General features: G+C 40.5%; 1 protein-coding gene across 4 annotated transcripts in view; it reads right to left on the minus strand.

The window, feature by feature from the left end:
* The window catches only part of LOC149830011 (Metallo-hydrolase/oxidoreductase superfamily protein), a 159502-nt gene that overhangs the window by 84511 nt on the left and 48490 nt on the right, over positions 1 to 26501 (minus strand). For all 4 annotated transcript variants that reach the window (XM_090015676.1, XM_090015675.1, XM_090015674.1 and 1 more), the window contains exon 8: positions 3900 to 3976. In XM_090015676.1, coding sequence (XP_089871802.1) covers positions 3900 to 3976 — 77 coding nt within the window. The remainder of the gene's footprint in view (positions 1 to 3899; positions 3977 to 26501) is intronic.

Genomic DNA, 26501 nt, shown 5'->3' on the forward strand with positions numbered 1-26501 from the left:
CCTTGAAAAAAAATCATATACCAAAATTAGAAGTTTCCTTCTTTTTGAATACATGTGAAAATCCCATTTTTTTTTCATGCACAAAGCCAAATTTAATTTAATTACAAATCTGGAAATGCATAACTGAGGAAGATATATATATATATATATATATATTGGACTGAGTGCAGCCCCACTCGAGCCCCACTCGGCTGGAGCCATTGGCACAGTCCGAGCTGAGTCGACTCAGCTGGGAGGGGTCAGGGTACCCTGCACAGGCTGGGCCTGTGCAGGCCTGGCAGGGGCCCTACTGGGTCCAACACTGGACTGTCAGGCCAGCCCAGGCCTGGCCCTGTCAGGGCCTGTGTAGGCTGCTGCCAGGGCCTGGCAGTCAGCTCTAATGATGTTGTGCTAGACTAATACAATTCCCCAGCAATGCCTCTCTTAAAATATGTAAAATGATGCCTGAAATGCCTGCCTCTAAAACAGAAAAGTCACCTTGTCTTGATTCCAAAAAGTGTCCTTAAGAAACCTAGGGAATTATTGTAAAGTATTATTCTTGCGAGCAACAAAATTGGCAAGTAAAAACAGCCCAAGGCAATACACCTGTGTAAACATACAAAGAACAGGCCCTCTGTAACTTCTCTTTGATGGTTCTTCAACCAAGATAGTTGAATAATCCTGTGAATATGTTATTAACCTGGAAGTGTTTACAACATTCTAGTTAAGATATTCCTAATGAAACTCATGGTGGCACCTACTTTCATTCCTTCCATTATACTCCATCAAAAGGAAAGGCATCTCGTATAGGATTATAATGGTATATCCTTGACTGAACTTCTGCCACCAATGGTCATATGTGAGACCAAATTTTTTCATTTAGCTATTTGCTGAAATGAAGTGGATGTTGAAGCGCTGTTGTGAGATAGATCCACCCTAACAGAGCAGTGATGTATATATATTAGCATGTTTAGCACTTATTGACTATGATTCTAAATACCACATGCACCTATTTTGATTAGCAATGAAAGGGGCATTACACAAAAAGCAACCAGATGACCAATATAATTTCAAGCAGAACACCGTTGAGAGTGAAGTCACATGATGTGAAAAGAAAACAAACAGAACACCGTTGAAAGTGAAGTCACATGATGTGAAAAGAAAACAAACAGATTAAAAAAAAATCACATTCTGCCGCTACAGAAAGGAAATATGCAACTTCATGATACAGGAAATTCATCAGCAAAATCTACACAGCAACCAAAATATACATATTTAACCACTAGCAAAATTTTATGTATGTACGAGTATGAAAAGTCAATCATAAGTTTAACACATCGCACAACATAAAAATATGACTCTATCTTAAGTTTCATGTATTGAGCATTGTACATAAATAAATTACGACCACAAGAACCCACTGACCTACCGCTGAAAACCAAAATAGACCACGGTCATATTTATCCATTAAGCCTTTAATGAAAATACCAAGGAAGGTAGACAAGTCCATTTCTTGCAACAAATTGGGGAAAATCAGAAAAAAATACATGGAACCCCTCTACACTCAATATCTCACTTGACCCAAGAGAGGAGACCTGTACCTTTGCAAAAATCGAAGAAAAATTGGGGCTGAGGTGCAAAAACGTGGGTGGTGGAGAAGATCCTCCTCGTCCTCTACTTCTTCCTCCTTCCTCTTCTCTTTCTCTCTCCCTCCCTTTCTTTTCCTTCCCCTTTTTTTTCTTAAATAGAGTGAGAGGGAGGTGAGCCCCCCCTCCTTCTCCATCCCTCTCTAAATGGGCTGGAGAAAGGAGAGTTTCCAAATTTTTGAAACTCCCTTCTCAAGTTTCCAAAAAAATTCAACTCCTCTATGTTGACTTTTCTAAAACTTTCCAATTCTTTTTAAAACTCTCTCTTAACCTCTCTTAGGTAAGAATAATGACTCTTTTAAGAAGTCCTACTCTGCCCTAAAATAAATTTTCGGAATTAATATAATTTAATTAAATAATTTCAAATTTCCAAAAGTTGTTTTAATTACCTTAGAAGTCTTTCTAACTCTATTTAGCTATAATTTAAAGCTTTAAACTAAATTTACAACTACATTTTTATTGGACATGGATTTGGGTTTGGATCCGAATCCAAAATCCAAACCCATACCCAAAACGAAATCGGATCAAGATCTGGATTAAATCCAGATTAAAATGGGTCTTAAATAAGATCCAAATCCATAATAATTCGGATCATAAGCATTTGATCCAATCTGATCTACTTCGGATCCAGTTCGACAAACTACTCAATTTTTGAAAAAAAATGTGATTTTCGGGCCAACCGTAGCCCGAATTAATGAAAATAAAATATTATTGCGCTCAGAATCCCAAGACGCATCCAACGACATATTACACAAATATCAAATTCAAAATTTCGCCCGAAAATAACCCGAATTTCGCTTGAAATTAAAGATCAAGAAAAAAAGTTTTTCTCGCGCTTTGATTGGCTCGTCTCGACCTTGTCGATGAGACCTGGGCCAAGCCCAAACTAAAAAACAACGGTCTAAAATCGAGGTTCAAACGAGTTTTCTCCCAGACTTAGCCAAATTTTTGAAAATCACAAATTTAAATAAGAGTGAAAATCATGGTTTTAAAACTCGCCGAGTCAACTCGGTGACTCGGTTGACTCGGCTGGGCTCGGCCCTCCAGCGAGTCAACCCAGCAGGGTAAACTCGGCTGGCCTTGACTCGGCATTGACTCGGTCTGACTCGGCCGAGTTCTGGGATATTTGAAATTTGATTTTTTGGGTATTTCAAAATAACAGTTTAATAATAAATAATAAATTACAAGACAAACCAGTTCAAAGATACAATAATCTATCAATCTTTATGTGTTGATTAAACATATTGGCAAAAAAAATGATTCAAATTTCAAAGATCTAACAAAAAAGTGAAGCATACACGTATCAGTGCTTGTACTTCATGTTCTGGTGTTGGGTGTCTTTGAGTGTTGTTTTATGAACACATATCATATCCTTCATTGTATATAAAAATACATTTTGTACAAAGTCTATATCACACCTTTGCATAACAATCTGTACCCTGTCATCCTTATTTTTTGACAGAAACACCCATATCATACCAGTTGTGATGATCTTGTACAGTATGCTTGTACATGTATCCATGTGACAGCATTTCCCTTGGTCATAATTGGAATTTCTTCTGGTGATTCATTCTCTTATTGTTGTTTTACCTTGTTGCAACTAATTCAATCTGGCTTTTTATGCAAGATGATGTGTTTCTGTTCTCAATGAGGTGAGATCACTAGAAAGGAAAGCTAACAAAAGCTAGGGTGTCTTGTGGAGAAGTTTAGCTGAAATTCCTAAACCATTCTATTTAGAAACTTGAGTTTAAGTATGTTTCTAGACTCAGTTACATGGGGCCTTCATTGAATACCAAAGACATGCTTGTTATGAAGAAGTTTCTTCATGTAACTTGATCTTTCCATGTGACCTTGTTATGAAGAAGTTTGTACTTTTTCTACCCTGAACTTGCAATTTTTTATTGTCAACTCTTTAGACTATATGTTTACTGAAAAACATGGTTTGAGACAAATTATATATTGTTTTTCTTTTAAAATCAAAAGTTAACAAAACCCGGTCCGAGTCACCGAGTTGACCCGCCGAGTCACGAGTCAATAAAGAACGAGTCGAGTTCCGAGTCACGGGTTTTAAAACCTTGGTGAAAATACGTGATATTATAATCAGGTTTATTTGATTCACAAAGGCCTGGCAACAAAAACCCTTAGACATGATCATGGGTCAGTCTTAGGGCATGCCAGAATAACTGAAGCTACATTTTTCATATAGAAAGCAACATAGGCAACATTGTATCACTTCAACACATTCAATTTACTAACTGAATTAAATCACTTTACCTAATGTAACAAATATTCCCAAAACGAAAACCAAGGGAACGATAACCTTTTCCATGCCATACCGGTAAAGGAGTCACCTAGAGGAAAGTCAAAGACAATCACTTAGTTAAATTTAAATCCATCTTTTAAGAAAAGTTCCATAGAAGTTCAGATAACGTCTACACATACTCTCAAGTGTGGGCCTGCTCAATATATCTAATCAGCTAATCTTTTACATATTTTGATTTTGTTGATGCTGCTACAGCTAAATTGTTCAAGGTAAGGCAATTGAATACATATTTTTGTTAAACATGATTATTGGAAGAGAAATGAGGCCAAAACAATGTTTAACTCAGGATAGAACCCAAGCTCAAACATGAATAACTGGCTGAGTAGAACGTGCATGCATAAATTAGCTGAGTACATTACATGAGCAAAATCAAGTGAAGCTATAGTGAGGCACATCATGTAACCAAAATCCTTTTGTAACAATTGCAATTTGTAAAGAAGAAAGAGCCAAGATGAAAGAGATTTCCTAACAAAGCAGACCCTAAGGGTTTAAATATCCATCAGAAGATAACATTTTTTTTCTTTTTGGAATGACAGTTTATTATGAGAAGTGGAAGTTAGGTTGAAAGACAACCAACGGAATGCCAACAAAAGTTACCCTTAAAATAATTACAAGATTACAAGAATAACATATAAAATGGAAAAGCAAAAACAACTCATACATTGAAAGCATGCTAATGTGAAGTAGAAAATATGTTAAGCAACTCCGTGGAGTTATGCTTGGTGGCAGATCACAGACAACCTGCATTGATGAACTGCCTAAAAATAATGTTATGCACCTTATTACTAACAGTAGAAGAAAAAAACTGAAATTCTGCCATTTTTTCAATTTTTCACATCTAGTCATCTATGTGTTGGAGCACAAATAAGAAATACCAGCATTACTGAGCTAGTAGGCTAGGCCTACCTTAGCCTACATAGTTCAATGAAGCAGGTATCATGGAGTCAATGAGGAAGAGCCTCAGGAGAGAAAAGCTGCTGCAGCCAAAGTAACCTTAATGTGTTATGAGATATCCCACCTCATTACAAATCATATATATTCAGGACATTTAAGCCAAAAATGACTATGCCCTTATGACCTACATCAATAGCAACCTTATACATGTGATGCTACGAAAGAGAAAAACATATGGCACGCACCTCTACATAAAGCGACAGATGCACATAAAGTACATAAAATGACAACAATGCCCTTGTGAATGAAAAGATGATAATACCCCTGTATGTCTAACACCGGGTGAGTGAAGGCACCCGGTTTTCTCTCACCTAGGTGTGTTCTAAGCCTAGACATTGCACATAAAATCAAGAAAACAAGAAATGTATAGGGGGAAAAAATTAAATGTTATTCATGGGATGCCTTTTTTCGCATAATGTAGGGAAATTTTCAGGTGCATCTAAAGAAATATATAAATATGATAAAAAAGAAGAATATTCCACTAACATTCTCCCCCAATAATTAAGAAATGTGGAAAATTTATAGAATGCATAAAACCCAAGGAGTAGGAAAACTAATTGCATCCAAACTGTAGAGCTAATTGAAATGAAAAAAATTGTCATCAAAATACTGTGAAATATTATATCATATTTCACTCTAATTTCAAGTAGACATCCGTATCATCTAGAATAAACACATTAGGTACATGTGAAAAGTACTCTTTAATGCTTAGATCTTATATTATCAGTAGTCGTACTGTAAAATACCCAAAAAAAATTTTGAATTGATTCGGGCCGGATCCAGACCCAACCCGAGGCCACCGCCTCTCGCTGTCATTAAGAGACAGCGAGGCAGGCAGGAGAAGGGTTACAAAACCCCCCTCACCGCCTCTCGCCCTCTCGTCTCTCTCTTCTCTGTGTTGCCAAGCACCGACACCGACGACCCCCTCCGTCCGGCGACTTCCTTTCTCCGGTGAGCTCCTCTCCGGCAGTCTCCCCAGGTACGCCCTTTTCCCCTCTTTGCTCTCTCGTCTCTCCCCCGATCCACTCTCTTTCTCCCTCATCTTTTTGTTGCGTAGCGAAGGGGTCGAGTCGCCTCCCTGCTGCCCTAAATCACAAGGGAGGGGCAAAGCCCCCTCCCTACGACTCTTTTCAGCGAGGGAGGGGTCGAGCCCCTCCCTGCGCCGTGTTTAGTAAGTGAGGGGCGAAGCCCTCTCCCGATGCCCTTTGGTTGCAGGGGAGGGGTCCAGTCCCTCCCTGCACCCTTGTAGGTAGGGGAGGGGGTCGAGCCCCCTCCCTGCTCCCTGTTACGGCAAGGGAGGGGTCGAGCCCCCTCCCTGCCCCCAGTTACGACAGGGGAGGGGATCGAGCTCCCCTCCCTGCTCTCGGCTTCTTGTTACGGTAGGGGAGGGGTCAAGCCCCCCCTGCTCCCTGCACCACCTTTAGCACGGGAGGGGCCCAACCCCTCCCTGCTTCTTTTCCGGCAGGGGAGCGGCTGAGCCTCCTCTGTGCTCCCTGTTACGGAAGGGGAGGGGTTGAGCCCTCTCCCTGCTCTTTGTTTTGACAGAGGAGGGGGTCGAGCCCCTCCCTGCTCCTTGTTGCGGCAGGGAGAGAGGTCGAGCCCCCTCCCTGTGCCTCTTCTCTCTTTAGGCAGGGGCATCGCCCCCGCTGTTTTTCGACAGGCAGGGGCAAGCCCCTTTGCCTTGCTCTTCTCTGGCATCAAGCGGGGGCTTCGCCCCGCGCCTGTTCGCATTTCTTCAGGCAGGGGCCAAGCCCCTGCCTCCGTGCATGTTCGACAGGCAGGGGCGAAGCCCCCTACCTCTCTTCTACTTTGTCAGGCAAGGGCGTAGCCCTGCCTACCCTCGCTTTATGAGGGCAGGGATGCAACCCCCTGCTTCCTCGTTGTTTGTTGACAGCAGGTTATAAGGGGCTCGCAGCCCCTACTTCTTGCGCTGATAGTAGGTGCGCAGGGGCATGATGCCCCTACCTCTGCTTCCTTCACGTCAGGACAACGGCAGTATCCCTGACCTTCTATTTTTGGTGTTAGCGTGCTAAGACTGTCGCTTTTGCAGTTCGTACGACGGATCTCGCTCGCGCTCCGTGACCCGAGCCGTCAATTGTTTACACACGCAAACACCAGCAAGCTCGCAACTCTTCAAGGTAGCAGAAGATTGCACGGAAGACTTGGACAATTGAATTAAGTTTAATTAATTAAAAAGGATTATTAAATAAATATATATATTTATACGAGTATGCATTTAACTCAAGGACGCGGATTCACGATCCTTGTCATTTACTTTCTGTCAGTATTTACTTTGTCGTCGCGCATTACGCAAAGGTTTTGCGTTGCATTCTTGCTTACAGTCTTTATTTTGCCGTCGCGCATTGCCCAAAGGTTTTGTGTTGCACTCCTGCTTACAGTCTTTACTTTGTCATCGCGCATTGCGCAAAGGTTTTGCGTTGCACTCCTGCTTACAGTCTTTACTTTGTCGTTGCGCATTGCGCAAAGGTTTTGCGTTGCACTCCTGCTTACAGTCTTTATTTTACCGTTGTGCATTGCGCAAAGGTTTTGTGTTGCACTCCTGCTTACAATCTTTACTTTGTCGTCACGCTTTGCGCCCAGGCTCTTGCTTTTGCATATGTGTTGTTATCAAGGTTTTAAAACTCGCCGAGTCAACTCGGTGACTCAGCTCGGCCCTCCAGCAAGTCAACCCGGTAGGGTAAACTCGGCTTGCCTTGACTCGGCCTGACTCTGTCTGACTCGGCCGAGTTTTGGGATATTTGAAATTTGATTTTTTGGGTATTTCAAAATAACAGTTCAGTAATAAGTAATAAATTACAAGACAAACCAATTCAAAGATACAATAATCTATCAATCTTTATGTATTGATTAAACATATTGGCAAAAAAAATGATTCAAAGATCTAACAAAAAAGTGAAGCATACACGTATCGGTGCTTGTACTTCATGTTTTGGTGTTGGGTGCCTTTGAGTGTTGTTTTATGAACACATATCATATCCTTCATTGTATATAAAAATACATTTTTGTACAAAGTTTGTATTTGCTTATCTTCATATTCTTGTGAATTTTCTCTATTTGCAATCTTAAATACACCTCTCACTTTATGCACTCATATCATATCCTTCATTGTATATAAAAATATATTCTTGTACAAAGTTTGAAATTCTGTATCTTCATATTCTTGTGAATTTCTTTTTTTGCAATCTTAAATATACCTACACCCACACCTGTGCATAACAATTTGTACCCTGGCATCCTTATTTTTTGACAGAAACACCCATATCATACCAGTTGTGCTGATCTTGTACAATATGCTTGTACATGTATCCATGTGACAGCATTTCCCTTGCTTGGTCCCTTCTTTGTCCTGCCGCTTCTAACCATTTCTTCCAACCTAGAGGTTCTAGGCTTCTAGCTGGGGACAATCAATATTCATCTAGCTAAACCTGAGTCAAATATGAGCAGCATGCTTTGGCTTAATAAGCTAATCACCTTTGAATTTAAGGTATTCATTAATGTCGTTTTTATTTCTATTTATCTTTTGCTGTAATTGTATTATGGTTCATCAGCTTCTTCATGTAACTTGATCTTTCCATGTGACCTTGTTATGAAGAAGTTTGTACTTTTTCTACTCTGAACTTGCAATTTTTTATTTTGTCAACTCTTTAGACTATATGTTTACTGAAAAACATGGTTTGAGACAAATTATAGATTGTTTTTCTTTTAAAATCAAAAGTTAACAAAACCCTGCCCGAGTCACCGAGTTGACCCGCCGAGTCACGAGTCAATAAAAAACGAGTCGAGTTCCAAGTCACGGGTTTTAAAACCTTGGTTGTTACTGCCTTGCTATTGCAGATGACGCTCAGGTTTTCGCTTATTGCATACGCTTTTGAGGCATCCTCGTGGAGGATGCAAGAGACATCTACCACTTTCCCTTTTGCGACAAGAGTTCAGTCGGGAGCTAGCGATACATCCTCGTCTAAGAAGAGGGATACCTCGCAAGAATCCTGGCTCTTTGTATACGTAGTTCCTGCATAGTAGACTTGAGATTTAGGAAGCTGCGCAAAAGCATCAAAGACTGCCCAAATCAAAGCATTTGGAAGGATGTGATTGACTGGTTTTGTTCGCGTATTCGGCATATCTCGGGTGATCCCGAATTGGGCTTCCAGCAAACTTCTTAGCGGGGGTTCTGTTGAGAAAACTGTATCCCGTCTATCGATGTCGATATCAAGTAATACGAGGCATGTAGATATCCCAATGGCGGATGAGATTCTAGAAAATCGCATGCCAAATGTTGGCATAAGCTGTTGGTTGTTTCAAAAGATAAAGAATGTCAAAGTATAGTTTGAGAAGCATTACATCTTTGTAAAACCCTTCTGATGAGGCTCTTATTGAGAAGTTATACCGCTTTCATCCTAGAGTACTTGTAGTCGTGCACTACACGCTAGTACTGCGATGATCGGATGAGACGGTCGTGCGACCTCGAACAGTGCTAAATGCACAATGCTGTAATCATATAAAATTGTACTATTTGCATTCACATGCAAGATGCTCGAGTGGTTTAAAGACTGTAGAAGAGGATGCGATGCACAGCCACCTGTGTGTGTAGAGAGAGAGAGAGAGGGAGAGAGAGAGAGAGAGACGGCTGGAGAATAGAAAACTCGTCAACTCGTTGATTAGGGCTTCTCTCTATATTAAATAGAGAGAGGCTAAAAGGAGAAATTACATCTAAGTCCTTATAAGAACAAAATTTCAAAAAACCTCTAATATGAAAGAACTTAAACAAGAAATAACCTATTCCCCACACTCTCCCTCAAGCTGGAGCATAGATATCAATCATGATCAGCTTGTCACAACATTTTGAGAAATTTGGCCTAGCAAGAGGCTTTGTAAACATATATGCAACTTGGTCTTCTGACTTTAGGTACTTGGTAGTGATATGACCAGCTTGAATCATATCTCTTACATAGTGGCAATCAACCTCAATGTGCTTTGTTCTCTCATGAAAGACAGGATTGTTTGCTATATATGTTGCCGCTTTGTTATCGCACATCATGGTCATTGGAGAGGAAACCTTCACCTGGAGATCATGAAGAACAGTGCGAACCCACATCAATTCAGCAGCTGTTTGGGCCATAACCCGATATTTTGATTCTGCACTCGACCTGGAAACCACATTTTGTTTATTATTTCTCCATGAAATCAAGTTGTCTCCCAAAAACACACAGAATCCTATGGTAGATTTTTTATCTACTACAGATCCAGCATAGTCAGCATCAGAATAGGCTACTATCTCCAGAGTTCCACCTTTCCTGAACAATAATCCTTTTCCAGGAGAGGATTTTAGATATCTGAGAATTATTATGGCTGCATTCCAGTGTACCTCAGTTGGTTTGTCCATAAACTGGCTAACTTTGCTTATTGCTAAAGCAATATCAGGCCCGGTCACAGTTACATATAATAACTTCCCTACTAGGGAGCGATGGCTTTTGCTATCAACTGGTTTTGACCCTTCTTCAAACAACTGAACTTTATGGTCCATGGGAATATTTGTTGGTTTAGCTCCCAACATGCCCGTTTCTTTTAATAAGCCAAGAACATACTTCCGTTGAGACAAAACCATCCCTTCACGACTCCTAGCAACTTCTATACCCAGAAAATACCTGAGTGAACCAAGGTCTTTTGTAACAAAGTATTTTTGAAGATTTCACATCATCTCCTGTAAGAATGATGTCATCCACATATATCACCATAACAACTATGCCAAAGCTAGTTTTCTTTATAAAAAGTGTATGATCTGTTGCTGATCTATTAAAGCCAAAGCTTGACATCACTTCAAACAACTTTTGAAACCATGCACGAGGACTTTGTTTCAAGCCATAAATCGCCTTTCTCAATCTACACACCTTCTGACACTCCCCCTCAACCTCGAATCCTGGAGGTTGTTGCATATAAACGGTCTCAGATAGATCCCCATATAGAAATGCATTTTTCACATCTAATTGGCACAAGCTCCAACCATGTTGAACAGCTACTGAGAGAACAAGACGGATGGTACCCATCCGTGCAACAGGAGACAAAGTTTCAAAGAAGTTAATACCATATGTCTGAGTATACCCTTTCGCTACTAATCTGGCCTTGTACCTTTCAATAGAACCATCAGATTTGTACTTTATTGTATATACCCATTTACATCCAACAATGTCAGCATCTGCTGGGGAATCAACTAGATCCCAGGTATGCTGAGATACTAAAGCATTCATTTCTTCTTGCATACCCAGCTTCCAGCGATTATCAAGTTCTGCTTGTTGATAGTTCAGAGGAATAGTTTCAGCAGATAAGGCTGGAATAAAAGACTTCATCTGATGTCCAATTCTGGCATGGGAGACAAAATGAGATATGGGATATAAGGTACATTGTCGTGTCCCCTTTCGTAGAGCAATAGGCCTGTTATCATCATCCTGAAGATCACTATTGTCAGTAGAACTTACCTCAGAAGAATAAGAAGATGAAGGCTCTTGCGGAAGTGGAGCTTTACGCACATATACGAATGGAGGATTATTAAATCTGGAAGAGGATGAAGTTTGGTTCGGTAATGAGGGCACAGATTCCAAAAAAAAGGAGGTATAGGTAATGGAAAAGACTCAGTTGGATCAACCTACAGCGGGGAACCAGAAATAGAGTAATATGGAGAGGATTCCAAGAAAGATACATTCGCATTGACATACTCTCGGCGAGAAATAGGATCATAACATCGATAGCCCTTTTGATTTTTTGGATAACCTATAAATATGCATTTTGTAGCTTGAGCAGATAATTTATCACGGTCAGGGCCAAGTTTGTGTACAAAACAAACACATCCAAATATTTTTGGTGAGAAAGAAAAAAGTGGGGCATTAGGTTTTAGGATATGTAATGGAATTTGATCACCCACAGAAGACGAAGGCATGCGGTTGATCAGATAGCAAGCAGTGGTAATCGCATCACCCCAATATAACGCAGGAACATTGGATTGAATCATAATGGTCCTGTCAACATCAAGCAGGTGCCGATGTTTTCGCTCAGCCACCCCATTTTGTTGAGATGAATAGGCACAGGAAGTTTGGGGTTGGATGCCATGATCTTGGTAAAAATGTAACAGACCTTTTGATTTAAACTCGAGAGCATTATCAGTGCGAACAATCTTGACAATAGATTCAAACTGAGTTTTTATTTCAAGAATTAGGGATTTGATAATACTTGGAACTTCAGATCGTTCTTTTATTAAAAAAACCCATGACAACTTAGAGAAATCATCAACAATAACAAGATAATAACGACACTGAGTCCTAGTAGGCATCTTACTAGGACCCCATACATCTGCATGAAGAAGTTTAAAAACTTTATTACTAGACTGACTCTGACTCGAAGGGAACGAACTTCGATGATGCTTGCCCAACTGACATGCTTCACACTGAAATGATGTGGTGGAAGGAATCTGAGGAAAGACCGACCGAAGCTTTGACAATGAAGGATGACTAAGACAACGATGCCACTGAACAGGACTGAATGAGTGTTCCACTGCAGCATGAACAGTACCCATTGGATGATGTAGGTAGTAAATTCCATTTTCTTCATAGCCTCCACCAATCTTCTTCCCCGTCAGCAAATCCTGAAAATGACAACCCATTGGATCAAATATTACTCTACAGTTTTGTTCTTTTATAAGGCAACTAACAAAGAGTAAACTTTGAGGAAAATTTGGAGCATGAAGAGCATTTTTCAACTGTAATGAAGAGGATATAGAAATATTTCCCTGACCAACAACCGGAGAGGAGCTCCCATCGGCTAATGAGACTCCAAGTTGAGCCTTAATATCCTTTAGATCTGAAAAAACACGTGAATTTCCACACAAATGTCTGGATGCACCAGAGTCAATAACCCACTTACTATCAGTCGGATGAAGATGATTTCCGGTTGAATAGGCAACACCAGCTACATGAGGGGTGGAACTCAAAGGTCGAAGAGCTATCAGCTCATCATATTCCGCACGACTAAGGGTGATACTACTTTCATTTGCAGAGATATTCTCTTGTACATTTGTTGCCTCGATAGTAGTAACATTTGCTTTAGGAGTATATGACTTTGATGAAGAAGAGGTTGGTCGACCATGCTTATCCCAGCAACGATCTTCTAAATGTCAAGATTTTCCACAGAATGTACATTGAAGCTTTCCTCTGCCTCTCATACCACGTCCACGTCCACGTCCTCTGATATTCTGAATATTTCCACGCCCATAACCAGATGAGACAACAAGAGCAGATGACTGAGTCACAGGCTGAGATTGTGGCAGAGAGATCGCAAGTCTACTCAGACGATTGTAAGCATCAGCAAGAGTGGGAACATCTGATCCAGTCAACATTTGAACTTTTGCAACAGAAAAATCTGAAGAAAGACCTGTAAGAAAATGAGCAACCATGGTTTGTTCTTGATGATCCTTTTGCTTTAAGCAACAAAGAGGCCTGCGAGCATTATGTTTTTCAAACGCAGCTTTGATAAAGGCATAGTACTGTGCCAAGGTCTGATCTCCCTGTTGTAAATTATATATTTCCTGTTCGACTTGCAGGATACGACTCACATTCGTTTCTTGTGAGTATGTATCACGAAGATTGTCTCACATCAGTTTGGCAGTATTATAGTAGATCAATCCATCTGCAATATGGGGTTCGACACTATTCATGATCCATGACATAACTATGTTATTATCTTCATCCCAAGTAACATATTTTCCCAATTTCTCAGTGGGTTCGCCTTCCAACAAAATATGTTTTCGACGATGTCCAGATACTGACATCATAAAAGTTCTGGACCACTTGGAATAGTTGGTTTCATTCAACCTTACGGAAGAGCCATACGAGAAGGGGTTGGCAAAAGCCTTATACTCCCCAATATGTTCCATTTTGGAATCACATTTCGAAGTTTCAGCCATACTGAAGATGTGATTCAAATAAAAATCAGATTACCTCACTTGAACAGCAAGTGTTCAAGAGGAATTTTCAACTCAGCAGGAAATCACACTTGCGGTTTCCACAAAAACAGCAGCCCACAAACAAAAAAAAAATCAACACAGCAAGAAATCACACCTGTTGTTTTCCACGACAGAAGGATAACTTAAACTACCATGCTTCTTTCCAAAAAAAACTCGACACAGCAGGGAGTCACGACTGTTGAAATCCATAATCTGAAATAAACCAACCAACTAAAAACCAACTAAAGTTCAAGAATCACGAACATTGTTGAGCCCAAACACATCACGACCAATGATAGTATGCAGTCGCAAAACAAATATTCACTACACCTGTTATTCTCCAAGCATATAAGGCACGACATCTCCAATAAGTCTTCAGGGCACAGTTAGACAGATCAATTATATTTCGATCACAAGCAATCAGCACAGAAAAGAAATCTGTAATCACGGCAGAATTTTAATCACACGTAATCAGCACAAGAAAGAACTCAGCAAAATTCTGATCACACGCAATCAGCACAGGAAAGAACTCAGCAATCACGGCAACACAGGAAATGAAGATTTCTGCTGCTCCCAAACAGCAGGAACACAACTCGACAACTCACGAACACAGGAAAGATCTCACGTCATGGCAGGAACAGGACTCGACAACAACAGGTCACAGCTGGAGATCCAGATGAGGAGCTCAAGGGTTACGGCTCCACATCTTCTCCTTAGATCTGACGACAGATCTGGGTAACATCCCAGATCTGTTATCAGATCTTTCACAATCAAACAAGACCAAACCTGATTTTAAGAAGTCGTATTCGTTGATGAAGATCAGTCCTTGTTGATCACGCTCCCGAGATCGAGGGCTCTGATACCATGTAGAAGAGGATGCGATGCACAGCCACCTGTGTGTGTAAAGAGAGAGAGAGAGAGAGAGAGCTGGAGAATAGAAAACTCGTTAACTCTTTGATTAGGGCTTCTCTCTATATTAAATAGAGAGAGGCTAAAAGGAAAAATTACATCTAAGTCCTTATGAGAACAAAATTTCAAAAAACCTCTAATATGAAAGAGCTTAAACTAGAAACCACCTATTCTCAACAAAGACCACAGCATAGAATGGGTCGTTAGTTAAGCAACCCCTAACGCACACATTCGCTTCTTGTTGTCTGTCAAGGGAGAGGACAAAGTGGTACAAAACTCCAATGGACAAGTTGTTAACAACCACCCCACGGGCAATGATCTGGCCTCCCCAGTCATTAGAGTTAGGGGAAATGGGCTACAATAGTTAGCTCAACACTTTTGCAGAAGTTGAATACATCTGTGACACTGCTTACCTACATTTGGGGAATCCTCTCTCGACTAAAGTTGTCCCTTTAGAAGCGGACTCAACTAGCTATTCGGGTTATTTAAAATACATAGAATAACAAAGGCCTGAACTAGTCTTAGTTGTTTCTACGTTTTTGCCTGCGCGTACCCGCAGGCCAATAATATCGAAACATAAAGTCTATTTACACTGGTTAATTGCTTGTTTTACCCCTTGGTCGAATTGCTTGGTGCTTATTGTAACGTAGCACTTGTTGGCTTGCGTCTTTTATGATTGATGTGATTGCATACAACTCGTAATCTACGAACTGGTGGCAGCTAGGATTGATGTGGCCGCTTGTCTTATAAGCTGCTTACATATTGTGATATAACTGTTGTCGTATGATTGCTTATCATGTATAGCTTATGAATGGCTTGTGATACAATAGTTTATGCCTTACGATTAATTTAATTACTTGCTGATGGATTGAGTCATTTGATGGTAATTGTATGTTTTGCGAGCATTGTTATGAGTGCTTATCTTATTCAGTTGTTTTGTTTGGCTGTCGGATAGAGTTAGTTACTCTTCGCCTATAGAATCAGCTGGATTACCATATATGTGTGTTCTCATGTATTGTTTACCCATGCTTTGAGGTCCTATTTGAGGATTCAATGTTCCTTGTGGCAATAACACGATGCGTAGTATTATATGTTTCTGTGTGATGTGATTGATATGCCACGTGATAAGAAATGTTGGAAGTATGTGATAATATGTTCATGGTTCATGGAACCTTATTGGAGGAATGGGTGATCTTGTGTTTTGTTTTACCATGTGAAGTGATACGATGCATATTGCTGATATACATGCTTGTGCCCATATTGTGGCTACTGACCCCAAGAGCGGTCAATTGTTCGGAGCAGTCGATTGTATTGATGCATGTATCACTGAGTATGGTATCTGTTGAGGACCTGATCTCCAAAGGATTATCTGCGAGGGCGTGTATGATCAAGACCAGGTAACCGGCTAGAGTGGTAGATTCTCTGTGAGGATATACACTGTCCACGAACGAGTAGCCGCAAAGACGGTGAACTCCTGTGAGGAAGTGTATGGTCCAAGACCAGGTATACCATCTAGAGCGGAATTTCTTGTGAGGTTATGCATTTCCCAGACCAGGTGATCCGGCGTTGATCTTGTTGATTGTAATAGTGGCTATCAACCCTGAAAGCGATCATTTGTGTTGATGCGTGCATCGCAATGATTTTCATTGGATATGGCATTTGTTGGGGAACGGGTTCCCAACGGTTTCTCTGTGAGGGTATGTATGATCAAGACCAGGTGACCCGGCTAGAGTGGTAGAATCTCTGTGAGGAGGTACACTGTCCAAGAGCGGGTAGCCGCAAAGACGATGAACTCCTGTGAGGAAGTGTGTCGTCTAAGACCAGGTATACCCTCTAGGGCGGTAATTCCTTGTGAGGTTGTACATTTCCCAGATCTGGTAATCCGGCTAGAGGGGTAGAATCTCTGTGAGGAGGTACATTGTCCAAGAGCGGGTAGCCGCAAATACGGTGAACTCCTGTGAGGAAGTGTGTCATCCAAGACCAGGTATACCCTCTAGGGCGGTAATTCCTTGTGAGGTCGTACTTTTCTCAGACCTAGCGATCCGACGTGGATCTTGTGATTTTGATTACCATAAAAAGTTATGGTGAGTTGTGATGATCTTCTGAGATTGTTTGGGATAGTCACTTATGAATCTATAGTTTTGGCTTTCTGCTTTAGCATAATTACATGTTGAACCCTGATGTGAGAATCAGATCTTTAGCGATTTTAGATCATGTTTTGGACCTTCTATGGAAGGGTGGGTTTTTCTGAGAAAGTATGACGCCTTAGGTGAGTCATAACCGGTGATAGTTGGCCGCGTAATGCCTTGAGAGATGGGAATAGTTTAAGGTTGTTCAGGACAAAGAGTTTGTTAGAAATAGTGAGAGCGACAAACGATGTCCTGATAATGATTAAATGTAGAGACCCCGTTCTAGGAACGAAAACAAGCTTGTTGCGTGGTAGTTTACAGCTTACGATCAAATGTATCGTCTTGCTACGTTTTGACAGTTGCGCTGCTTACTTGCTTTGAACTGCTTACCCGCTTGCACCGCTTACCTGTTTAACTGTATATCTGCTTTAAACTGTTTAACATACTGAATTAAATGTACTTAATTCAGTTTTCTTTAGTCTCTCTTGTGCACCTACTAGTTTTTCGCGAAACTAACCCATTCTATGGGTACAAGTGATGATTAGGTACACCACGAGCGATGGCACGATGACAAGATGGCTTCAAGACTTCTTCCTGCTCTTAGCTCGCGTCATGGACGTTTTGGGTTTGTAACGGATTTTTCTTAGGATATCCGAATTTTGTGAGTTTTGGTTATTTTAGCTAACGTGCCCAAAGTTGTCAGCTTGCCTTCTGAATTAACAAAAGAATAGTCTTCCGCTGATTTTATGAACAAACTCTGGAGGAAAGAGATTTTTTCTAGTCTCTTGCCTGTTTTCTGAAAGGTTCGCAAGTTTGAAATTTTGGGGCGTTACACGTACAACACACCACTGCAATGGATTACTAATAAATGTGTAACTAAATTGTACATCTAATGCAATGCTATCATCATGGCATGGTTGTCCTAGTAGCCCAGTCACTAGAAATATGAGAACTAATGTGTGACTGGGCATTTCAAACTCTTTTTCTTTTAAATCCATGTAATGTATTTGGCATGGTGAATTTGCTAGGAATCAGTTGTTGGGTCGTATATTTTCAATGAAAAAATACAAGTTTTGAATGCTTGAATATTTATGAAGATTATTAATCATTGATTTTAAAGCCTTAAAAATATGTTTTATGCATCATAATCGGATGATTCAAGAGTTGGCGCTTATAAAACCACGCAAGTAAATCATATCCGTACAGTTAGATTTAAGAGAAAAGAACAAAACATCCATGAAAATCATGGTTCACATGGTAGCTCTCTTATTCTAGTGACTATAAATATATATATATATATAGAGAGAGAGAGAGAAATGGGAACCTACTAAATGGACTCAGTGCTAAATGAAACATGCTATTGGATTTTCGGTGTTTTTTCGAAATTCCGATCGCACAGATGTGATCGATATGCTTGTTTTTATACTAATTTCTTCTTGGAGCATTTGATTACGATGCATGGATAGGTTTTTATAAGGTTTCAAAAATCAACTGACCATAATTTTCATAAATTTTCGAAGATCCAAATACCATTTTTTTCATCTAAAATGCATGATCCAAGTGTCGATTTCTAGTAAATCAATCATGTTGAACACATCTATGGGGTTGGAAATTTGAAAAAAAACACTGAAAATTCAATAGCATATTTCATTTAGCATCGTACCCATTAAGCATGTTCCCACCTCTCTCTCTCTCTCGATATATATATATCGAGAAAGATAACTCTGGTGGGCTTTCTCTCATAAAGCCAAAGACGCCCTAAGCAAGACAAGGTACAACCATTGAGCAGGAAGGGACATGATCAATAGAACCTGACTGGATCCAAGTGGGGACAGGATAAAATGGTATCCCTATCTATCTATCTATCTATATATATATATATATATATATAAACATCTATGGGAAAATATTTGCTACTAATGAAGGTAAGGAATAATGAGCTAGAAATCATAGGTGCAAGTTGTATCGACTCAATCTAACCACATAGATGTGTTCAGCATGGTTTGTTTGCTAAGGATCAAGCCATAGATCGTGCTTGTTCTGATGTAAAAATGTGATTTTTTGAGTTATGAAATTTTGGTACTATTCAAGAGTAGGGTTCTAAGAAGAGAGATACACCAAGAGAGAGAAGAACAAAGAAAACTTTGTTACTTTGCCAAAAAGAAAAGATACAAACTTAAAGGGTCAACCCCTCTTGAGGTTCCACTACAAGACAAAATCTGTTGACCACTAACTCTTACCAAAGTACCAAAATACCCTCAATAAATAATTGATGTACACATGAAAAGAGGGTAGCACTATTGATACATATGCTACAAACCATAATAAACTTGCTCAACAATCCCCCCTCAAACTTGAGATGATGCTAATGGAATCATCGCAAGTTTGGAAAGAAAGGGTTGAAAGTGTAAAGGATATAAAAATCTTAGTGACTATGTTTGCCACTTGCTCCTTTGAGTTCACATGCTCCAACGAAATGATTCCCTCTTCATATGCCCTCCTTGTAAAATAACATCAATTTCAATGTGATTTTATCTCTCATGAAATTCAAGATTTTTGGCAATTAGTATGGCACTTATAGTGTCACAATACAAAGTTATTCTTCCACAAACTTCCACACCAAGCTCTTTAAGAAGCCACTTTTCCCAAATATTTTTTAAATGACTTGTTCCATGGCACTGTATTCAGCCTCGGTATTGGACAAAAGCAACTCACTATTGCTTTTTACTCTTCCAAGAAATCAAAGGGCTTCCAACAAACACACAAAAACTAGTAGTGGAGAGACGATCCTTGGTAAATCCTTCAAACTCTGAATCATAGTATGCTCTAATATCTGTGGAGGACAAAAAAGAAAGAACATCCCAAAGTGCATTGTGTCTCGTGTTAAAATGTGTGTGTATATATATATATACATATACTTATATATATACATACGTGTATATATATAAGTATATATATATATGTATATATATACATATATCCCTTTTTATTCATCCAAATACCCGATAGGGGTTTTTTGGTAAATTACCCTGTACTTTTTATTTTTAGGATTTTTTTTCTCTTTCTTTTTTATCTTTTTACTTTTTTATCTTTTTTGTTTTATTGTATTTGGACCACAAAGGGGCCCCACCCATCTAGTTGTTGGGGCCCCAACAGTCACATTTATGACCGTTGGGGCTCCCAATGACTAGAAGGGAGCCCCTTGTGGTCCCTCACTTTAGTGTTAGCTCCTCTATAAATAGAGGAGCTTTTCCTCTTGTAATTACATGGGTTTTTCAGCCCACTTATCTCTCTTCTTGAATAATATTTTTGCCTTTTAGGCACTTTACCCCTTAGTGGGTTATTTATGCACTTTACGTGCTTGTGTTCTTGACTCTTTGTGCGACTCTTTGTATGACTCTTTTAAAGAGTTCTTTGTATTGTTGGCAAGATAAAAACATTGAAACTTATGCCCAAGATAAAAACATTGAAACTTGGCATAAAAGACTTGGACATCCAAGTTATTCGAAAATGTATCTTTTTCCATTTGGTAACAAATTTTGTAAGGAAAAATGCATCTATTGCAAAGATTGTATTTTTGGAAAAATGAAGTCTATTCAATTTCCAACTAGAACTTTCCTTTCTTCAAGACATTTTGAATTGGTGCACTCGGATGTTTGGGGTCCATCTCCGGTTACGTCTAAAGGCGGTTACTCTTATTATGTCACTTTCATCGATGACTTCACAAGATATGTTTGGATTTACTTCCTTAGTCATAAATTAGAAGTGTTTTCCTTCTTTAAAGAATTTCATATAAAAATACAAAATCAATTTCAAAGTAATATATACATTCTCAGATCCGATTCTCGTGGAGAATACTTGTCTATTGAATTTCAAAATTATTTAAAACAAAATGAAATTTGTCATCAAAAGTCGTGTCCTATGACTCCACAACAAAATGGACTAGCGGAAAGAAAATATAGGCATATTATCGAAACCGCTAGAACTTTACTTGTATCTAAAAATATTTCAAAAGGCTTTTGGGCCGAAGCCATCTTAACATGAACATATTTGATCAATAGAATGCCTTCTTCTAAACTAAAGAATGTATCTCCATATGAAAAACTTTTTAAATTCCCTCCTGACTTCAATCGCCTTCGCATCTTTGGTTGTAAATGCTTTGTTCTCTTGTATAAGAGAGACAAGTTATCTCCAAAAGTGATTGAATGTGCTTTTCTGGGTTATGGGAAAAATAAAAAAGGCTATAGATCTTTTGATTTTAAAAATAACAAACTATATGTTTCAAAAGATGTAACATTTTTGGAAGATGAGAATGAATTTGAAAAATTAGATAACCAAAATAAAGTTGATTGCATGTTTCTATATGACCTTATTGATGATGTGTGTGATGATTCCATGAATCATCTTGAAGATATAGAGGATACATGTGATGTATCCAATGTTGATATATCACCATCTAATGGTGATATAAGTAATGAAAACATTAATGTTTATACCAGAAGAAATCAAGAAAGGCCTATTAGTGCCTTGGAGAAATTTTCTCATCTCACTGAATCTTCAGAAGAAAATCCTATTAGAAAATCTTCTAGAGAATCAATCCCACCTAATAGGTTTGTGTCATATGAGTCTCTTATTCCTAGCTATCGAGCATGTTTGTTAACACTACATTCATATTATGAACCGGCTCATTATAATCAAGCCAAAACTATACCACATTAGGTTGAAGCCATGCAAATTGAGTTAGATGCCCTAAAAAAGGCCAATACTTGAAAATTTGTGACCCTACCTCCTCATAAAAAACCTATTGGATGTTGATGGGTCTTTAAAGTTAAAACCAAAAGTGATGGATTCTTATAAAGATATAAAACCAGATTAGTGGCTAAAGGATATGCATAAGAATATGGAATTGACTACGAGAAAATATTTGCTCCTGTAGCCAGAATGACAAGTGTTAGAACCTTAGTTGTTGTCGCATCAACCAAGAAATGGCCTATATATCAACTTGATGTGAAGAATGCCTTTTTAAATGGAAATCTAATTGAAGAAGTGTATATGGATCCGCCACCTGAAGTTAACATTAGACAAGGTCAAACTCTTAAACTTTTAAAAGCCTTATATGGTCTTAAGCAAGCCCCCAAGGCTTGGTATGATCGATTTAGTGATATCATGAACAAATTGGGTTTTTGTTCCTGTTATACTGACACTGCTCTCTGTGCGAAAAATGTAGGTACGAATATTGTTATCTTGTTGCTTTATGTTGATGACATGATTATCACAGGAAATGATAAAAATATGCTAAAAGAGAGTTTTGACATGTTTTATTTAGGTTTTCTTCGATATTTTCTTGGCATTGAGGTTGCATATTCTTCCCGAGGATATATATTGTCACAAATGAAACTTGTTGCAGATATATGTGCTAAGTCTGGTATTTCAGATGATAAAAATGTAGAGACTCCAGAAGTAATCAACGCAAAATTAAAGTTGGAGGATGGAGTTCTTCTAGAAGATCCCACACCGTACAGACAACTCATTGGATCTCTCACATATCTTACTATCACCAGACCTGACATCGCTCATGTTGTTCACTCTGCTAGCCAATTTCAACATGCCCCTACAACTGTGCATATGAGTGTTGTGTTTCGGATCATCCGATACATCAAAAATACTATAACTAAAGGGCTATTTTTATCCTCCTCTTTATTAAATTTACTTGCTTATGCTGATGCAGATTGGGGAAGTAATCCTAATGATAGAATCTCAACTACTGGATTTTGTGTTTTTTTAGGAGATTCTTTAATTGCTTGGAAATGCAAGAAGCAACAGAAAGTCACATTATCCTCTACCGAAGCTGAATACCGGGCTATGGCAACTACTACAATGGAACTTGTGTGGCTTCGAAGTTTTTGCAAAGACATGAGGGTAGACATTATTGGCGCCTCAAAACTATGTTGCGATAATAAAAGTGTCATTTATATTGCCAGCAATCACATCTTCCATGAACGGACCAAACATATTGAAATAGACTGCCACTATGTTTGCGATGAGTATCTACGCGGAATAGTTGCATTGCCATATGTTACATCAGAGTATCAGCTAGCGGACTTTTTCACTAAAGCACTTCTTGTGTCTTGCTTCATGTTTCTCCTTGGCAAATTTTCCATCATCACCCCGTAAAGTTTGACGGTGTTAAATTATATGTATAAGACTATAATACCCCGATAGGGGTATTATAGTCTTTTCACATTGTTTTAATAAACAATGTATTTTTTACTTTTTTTCCTTTTCTATTTTCTTTTTTCTTTTTTATTTTTTTATCCCTTTTACTTTGGATTCACGCCAGAAGGGGGCCCCACAATAGATTCGTTGGAGGCTCCCAACGACTCTTTGGGAGCCCCCCTTTTGGCTCCTTTTTCAAACCTCTCTATTTGTATAAATAGGGGTGAGACCCCTTTATGTCTTAGGTGTTTTTCATGCTCTCTCTTTCAATAAAAAGTCTTTATTTTAGTTGTGATTTTTATAAAGCTTGTATATGTGCACAAGAGAGACTACAAGAAACTTAATTAAGAGCATTTAATTCAGCATGCTAAGCAGTTTAAAGCAGACATGCACTTAAACAGGTAAGCAGTGCAAAACAGGTAAGCAGTGTAAAGCAAGTAAGCAGTGCAACTGTCAAACGCAGCATGACGATTCATTTGATCGTAAGCTGTGAACTATTACGCAACAAACAAGTCTCATGAGTCATCAACCAGTGTGAACAGACTTTATGTTTCAATATTACTGGTCTGCAAGTACGCGCAGACCAAACGTAGAAACAACTGAGACTAGTTCAGGCGTCTGTTATTCTATGTATTTTCAATAACCCGAATAGCTAGTTGAGTCCGCTCCTAAGGGGATGACTTTAGCTGAGAGAGGATTCCCCAAAGGCAGGTACTTGGCAACGGATGCATCCAACTTCTGCAGAAGTCCATGGGATCTACCACCTAGGATAATGTCTGGTAGTCCCTTCCCCTAACTCCAATGACTAGGGAGGCCGGATCTTTGCCCGTGGGGTGGTTGTTAACAACATGTCCATTGAAGTTTTGTACCGATTCATCCTCTCCCTTGACAGAAACACAAAGGCGAATGAGTGCGTCAGGGATAAATTATCTGACGACTCATTCTATATGCTCTGGTCTTTTGACCAAATGAGCATCTTGCTTGTGAAGGCGGTCTCATTTTTATGTATTTACAACATTGTGCATTTAGCACTGTTCGAGGTCGCACGACCATCTCATCCGATCATCGCAGTACTAGCGTGTAGTGCATGACTACAAGTACTCTAGGATGAAAGGGGTATAGTTCCTCAATAGAAGCCTCAACAAAAGTGTTTCACAAAGATCTAATGTTTCTCAAACTTTACTTTTGACATTCTTTATCTTTTAAAACAGCTTGTGCCAACATTTGGCATGCGATTTTCTAGAATCTCAGCCGCTATCAGGGTATCTACATGCCTCGCATGACTCGATACCGGCCTCGATAGACGGGATACGGGTTTCTCAACAGAACCCCCCGCTAAGAGGTTCGCTCAAGCCCCAATTCGGGGTTACCCAAGATATGTCGAATAGACGAACAGAACCAGCAAAACACATCCTTCCAAATACTTCAATTTGGGCAGTTTGATGCTTTTGCGCAGCTCCCTAAATTCTGAAGTCAACTTACAGGACTGCTCGCTCGAAAAGCCAGGATCCCTGCTAGGGATCCCTCTCCTTAGACGAGAATGTATCGCTAAGCTCTCGACTCAACTCTTGTCGCAAGAGGGAGAGCGGTAAATGCCTTTGCATCCTCCACGAGGATGCCTTTATAGCACATGCAATGAGCGAAAACCTGAGCGTCATCTGCAATAGCAAGGCAGTAACGAAACATTTACAAAAGCAAGAATCTGAGCGCAAATCGCGATAGCAAAGGAAAGACATGACAGAAAGTAAAGGACAAGGATCGCGAAACCGCGTCCTTGAGTTACATGCGTAGTCGTATAAATTTATATGCATATATATTTATTTAATTGTCCTTTTTAGTTAATTGAACTCAATTCAATTGTCCAAGTCCTCCGTGCAATCTTTCCCTACCTTGGGGAGTTGCAAGCTTGCTGGCACCTGCGGGTGTAAACGATTGACAGCTCGGGTCGCGGAGCGCGAGCGGGATCCATCGTACGAGCTGCAAACACGACAGTCTTAGCAAGCTAAAACCAAAAACAAAAGGTCAGGGGCACTACCACTGACCTAACGTGAAGGAAACAGAGGTTGGGGCATCGTGCCCTTGCGCACCTGCTATAAGCGCAAGAAGCAGGGGCAAGGACTGTGAGCCCCTGCTGACCTGCTGTCAACAAACTACGAGGAAGCAGGGGGTTGCACCCCTGCCCTCAGAAAGCGAGGGCAGGCAGAGTTGTGCCCTTGCCTCACAAAGTAGAAGAGAGGCATTTGTCCCTGCCTGTCAACAACGAAGAGGAGGCAGAAGGCTTCGCCCCTGCCTGACAAACATGCAAAGAGGCAGGGGCTTGGCCTCTCCTGATGAATACGCAAACAGGTAGGGGGCGAAGCCCCTACCTGACGCTAGAGAAGAGGGAGGGAATGGGCCTTGCCCCTGCCTGTCGAAAAACAGCGGAGGCAGGGGCGATGCCCCTGCCTAAAGAGAGAAAAGGGCGCAAGGAGGGGGCTCGACCCCTCCCCTAAACAACGAGGGTGCAGAGAGGGGGCTCGACCCTCCCCTGACCAATAGAGGAAGCAGGGAGGGGCTCGACCCCCTCCCCTGCCTACAAGGGTGCAGGGAGGGGCTCGACACCTCCCCTGCAACCAGAGGGCACCGGGAGGGGGCTCGACCCCTCCCTTACCAAACACGTCGCAGCGGAGGGGCTCGGCCCCTCCCTCGCTAAAAGGAGTCGCAGGGAGGGGGGCTTTGCCCCTCCCCTGCGATTTAGGGCAGCAGTGAGGCGGCTCGGCCCCCTCCCTTCGCAACGGAGAGGTGAGGGAGAAAGAGAGACGAAAAGAAAAGGAGAAGAGGCGTACCTGTGGGGCGCCGGAGGAAGGTTCGCCGGCGTGCGAGCGTCGCCGGAAAGGAGCTTGTCAGACGGGGGTCGCCGGTGGCGGTGATGTTGCCGGCGCGAAGAAACGAGAGGGACAGAGTCGGGGACGAGAGGGTGAGAGAGAGACAAGGGAGACGATGGGAAGGAGGTTTCGAGAAACCTCCCCCCTTTTCCTCGTTGTCCTTAAAGGGCGCAAGGGAGGCGGTGCCTCCAATGGGTCTGAGTCGGGTCCGGGTCCGGATCTGACCCAAATCTAAGTATTTATTTATTTTTTTTTGTGTTTTACACAGAGTTACCGGAAGCGCCTAGGCAAAAGGGGAAGCGCGCTTCCCCGAAGCGCGCTTCGGAAGCGCGAAATGTCGTGCTTCCGAAGCGTGAGGGGAAGCGTTCCCCTTTTTTGGGAAGCGCGCTTCCCTTTTTTGAGAAGCGCTTCCCCCACGTTTCCCCCATGCTTCCCCCTCGCTTCCCCATTTTTCGCTTCCCCCTCGCTTCCTAG

Source organism: Nuphar pumila, chromosome 8 (assembly GCF_984573655.1).
Source record: "Nuphar pumila chromosome 8, dmNupPumi1.hap1.1, whole genome shotgun sequence".
Lineage (NCBI taxonomy): Eukaryota > Viridiplantae > Streptophyta > Magnoliopsida > Nymphaeales > Nymphaeaceae > Nuphar > Nuphar pumila.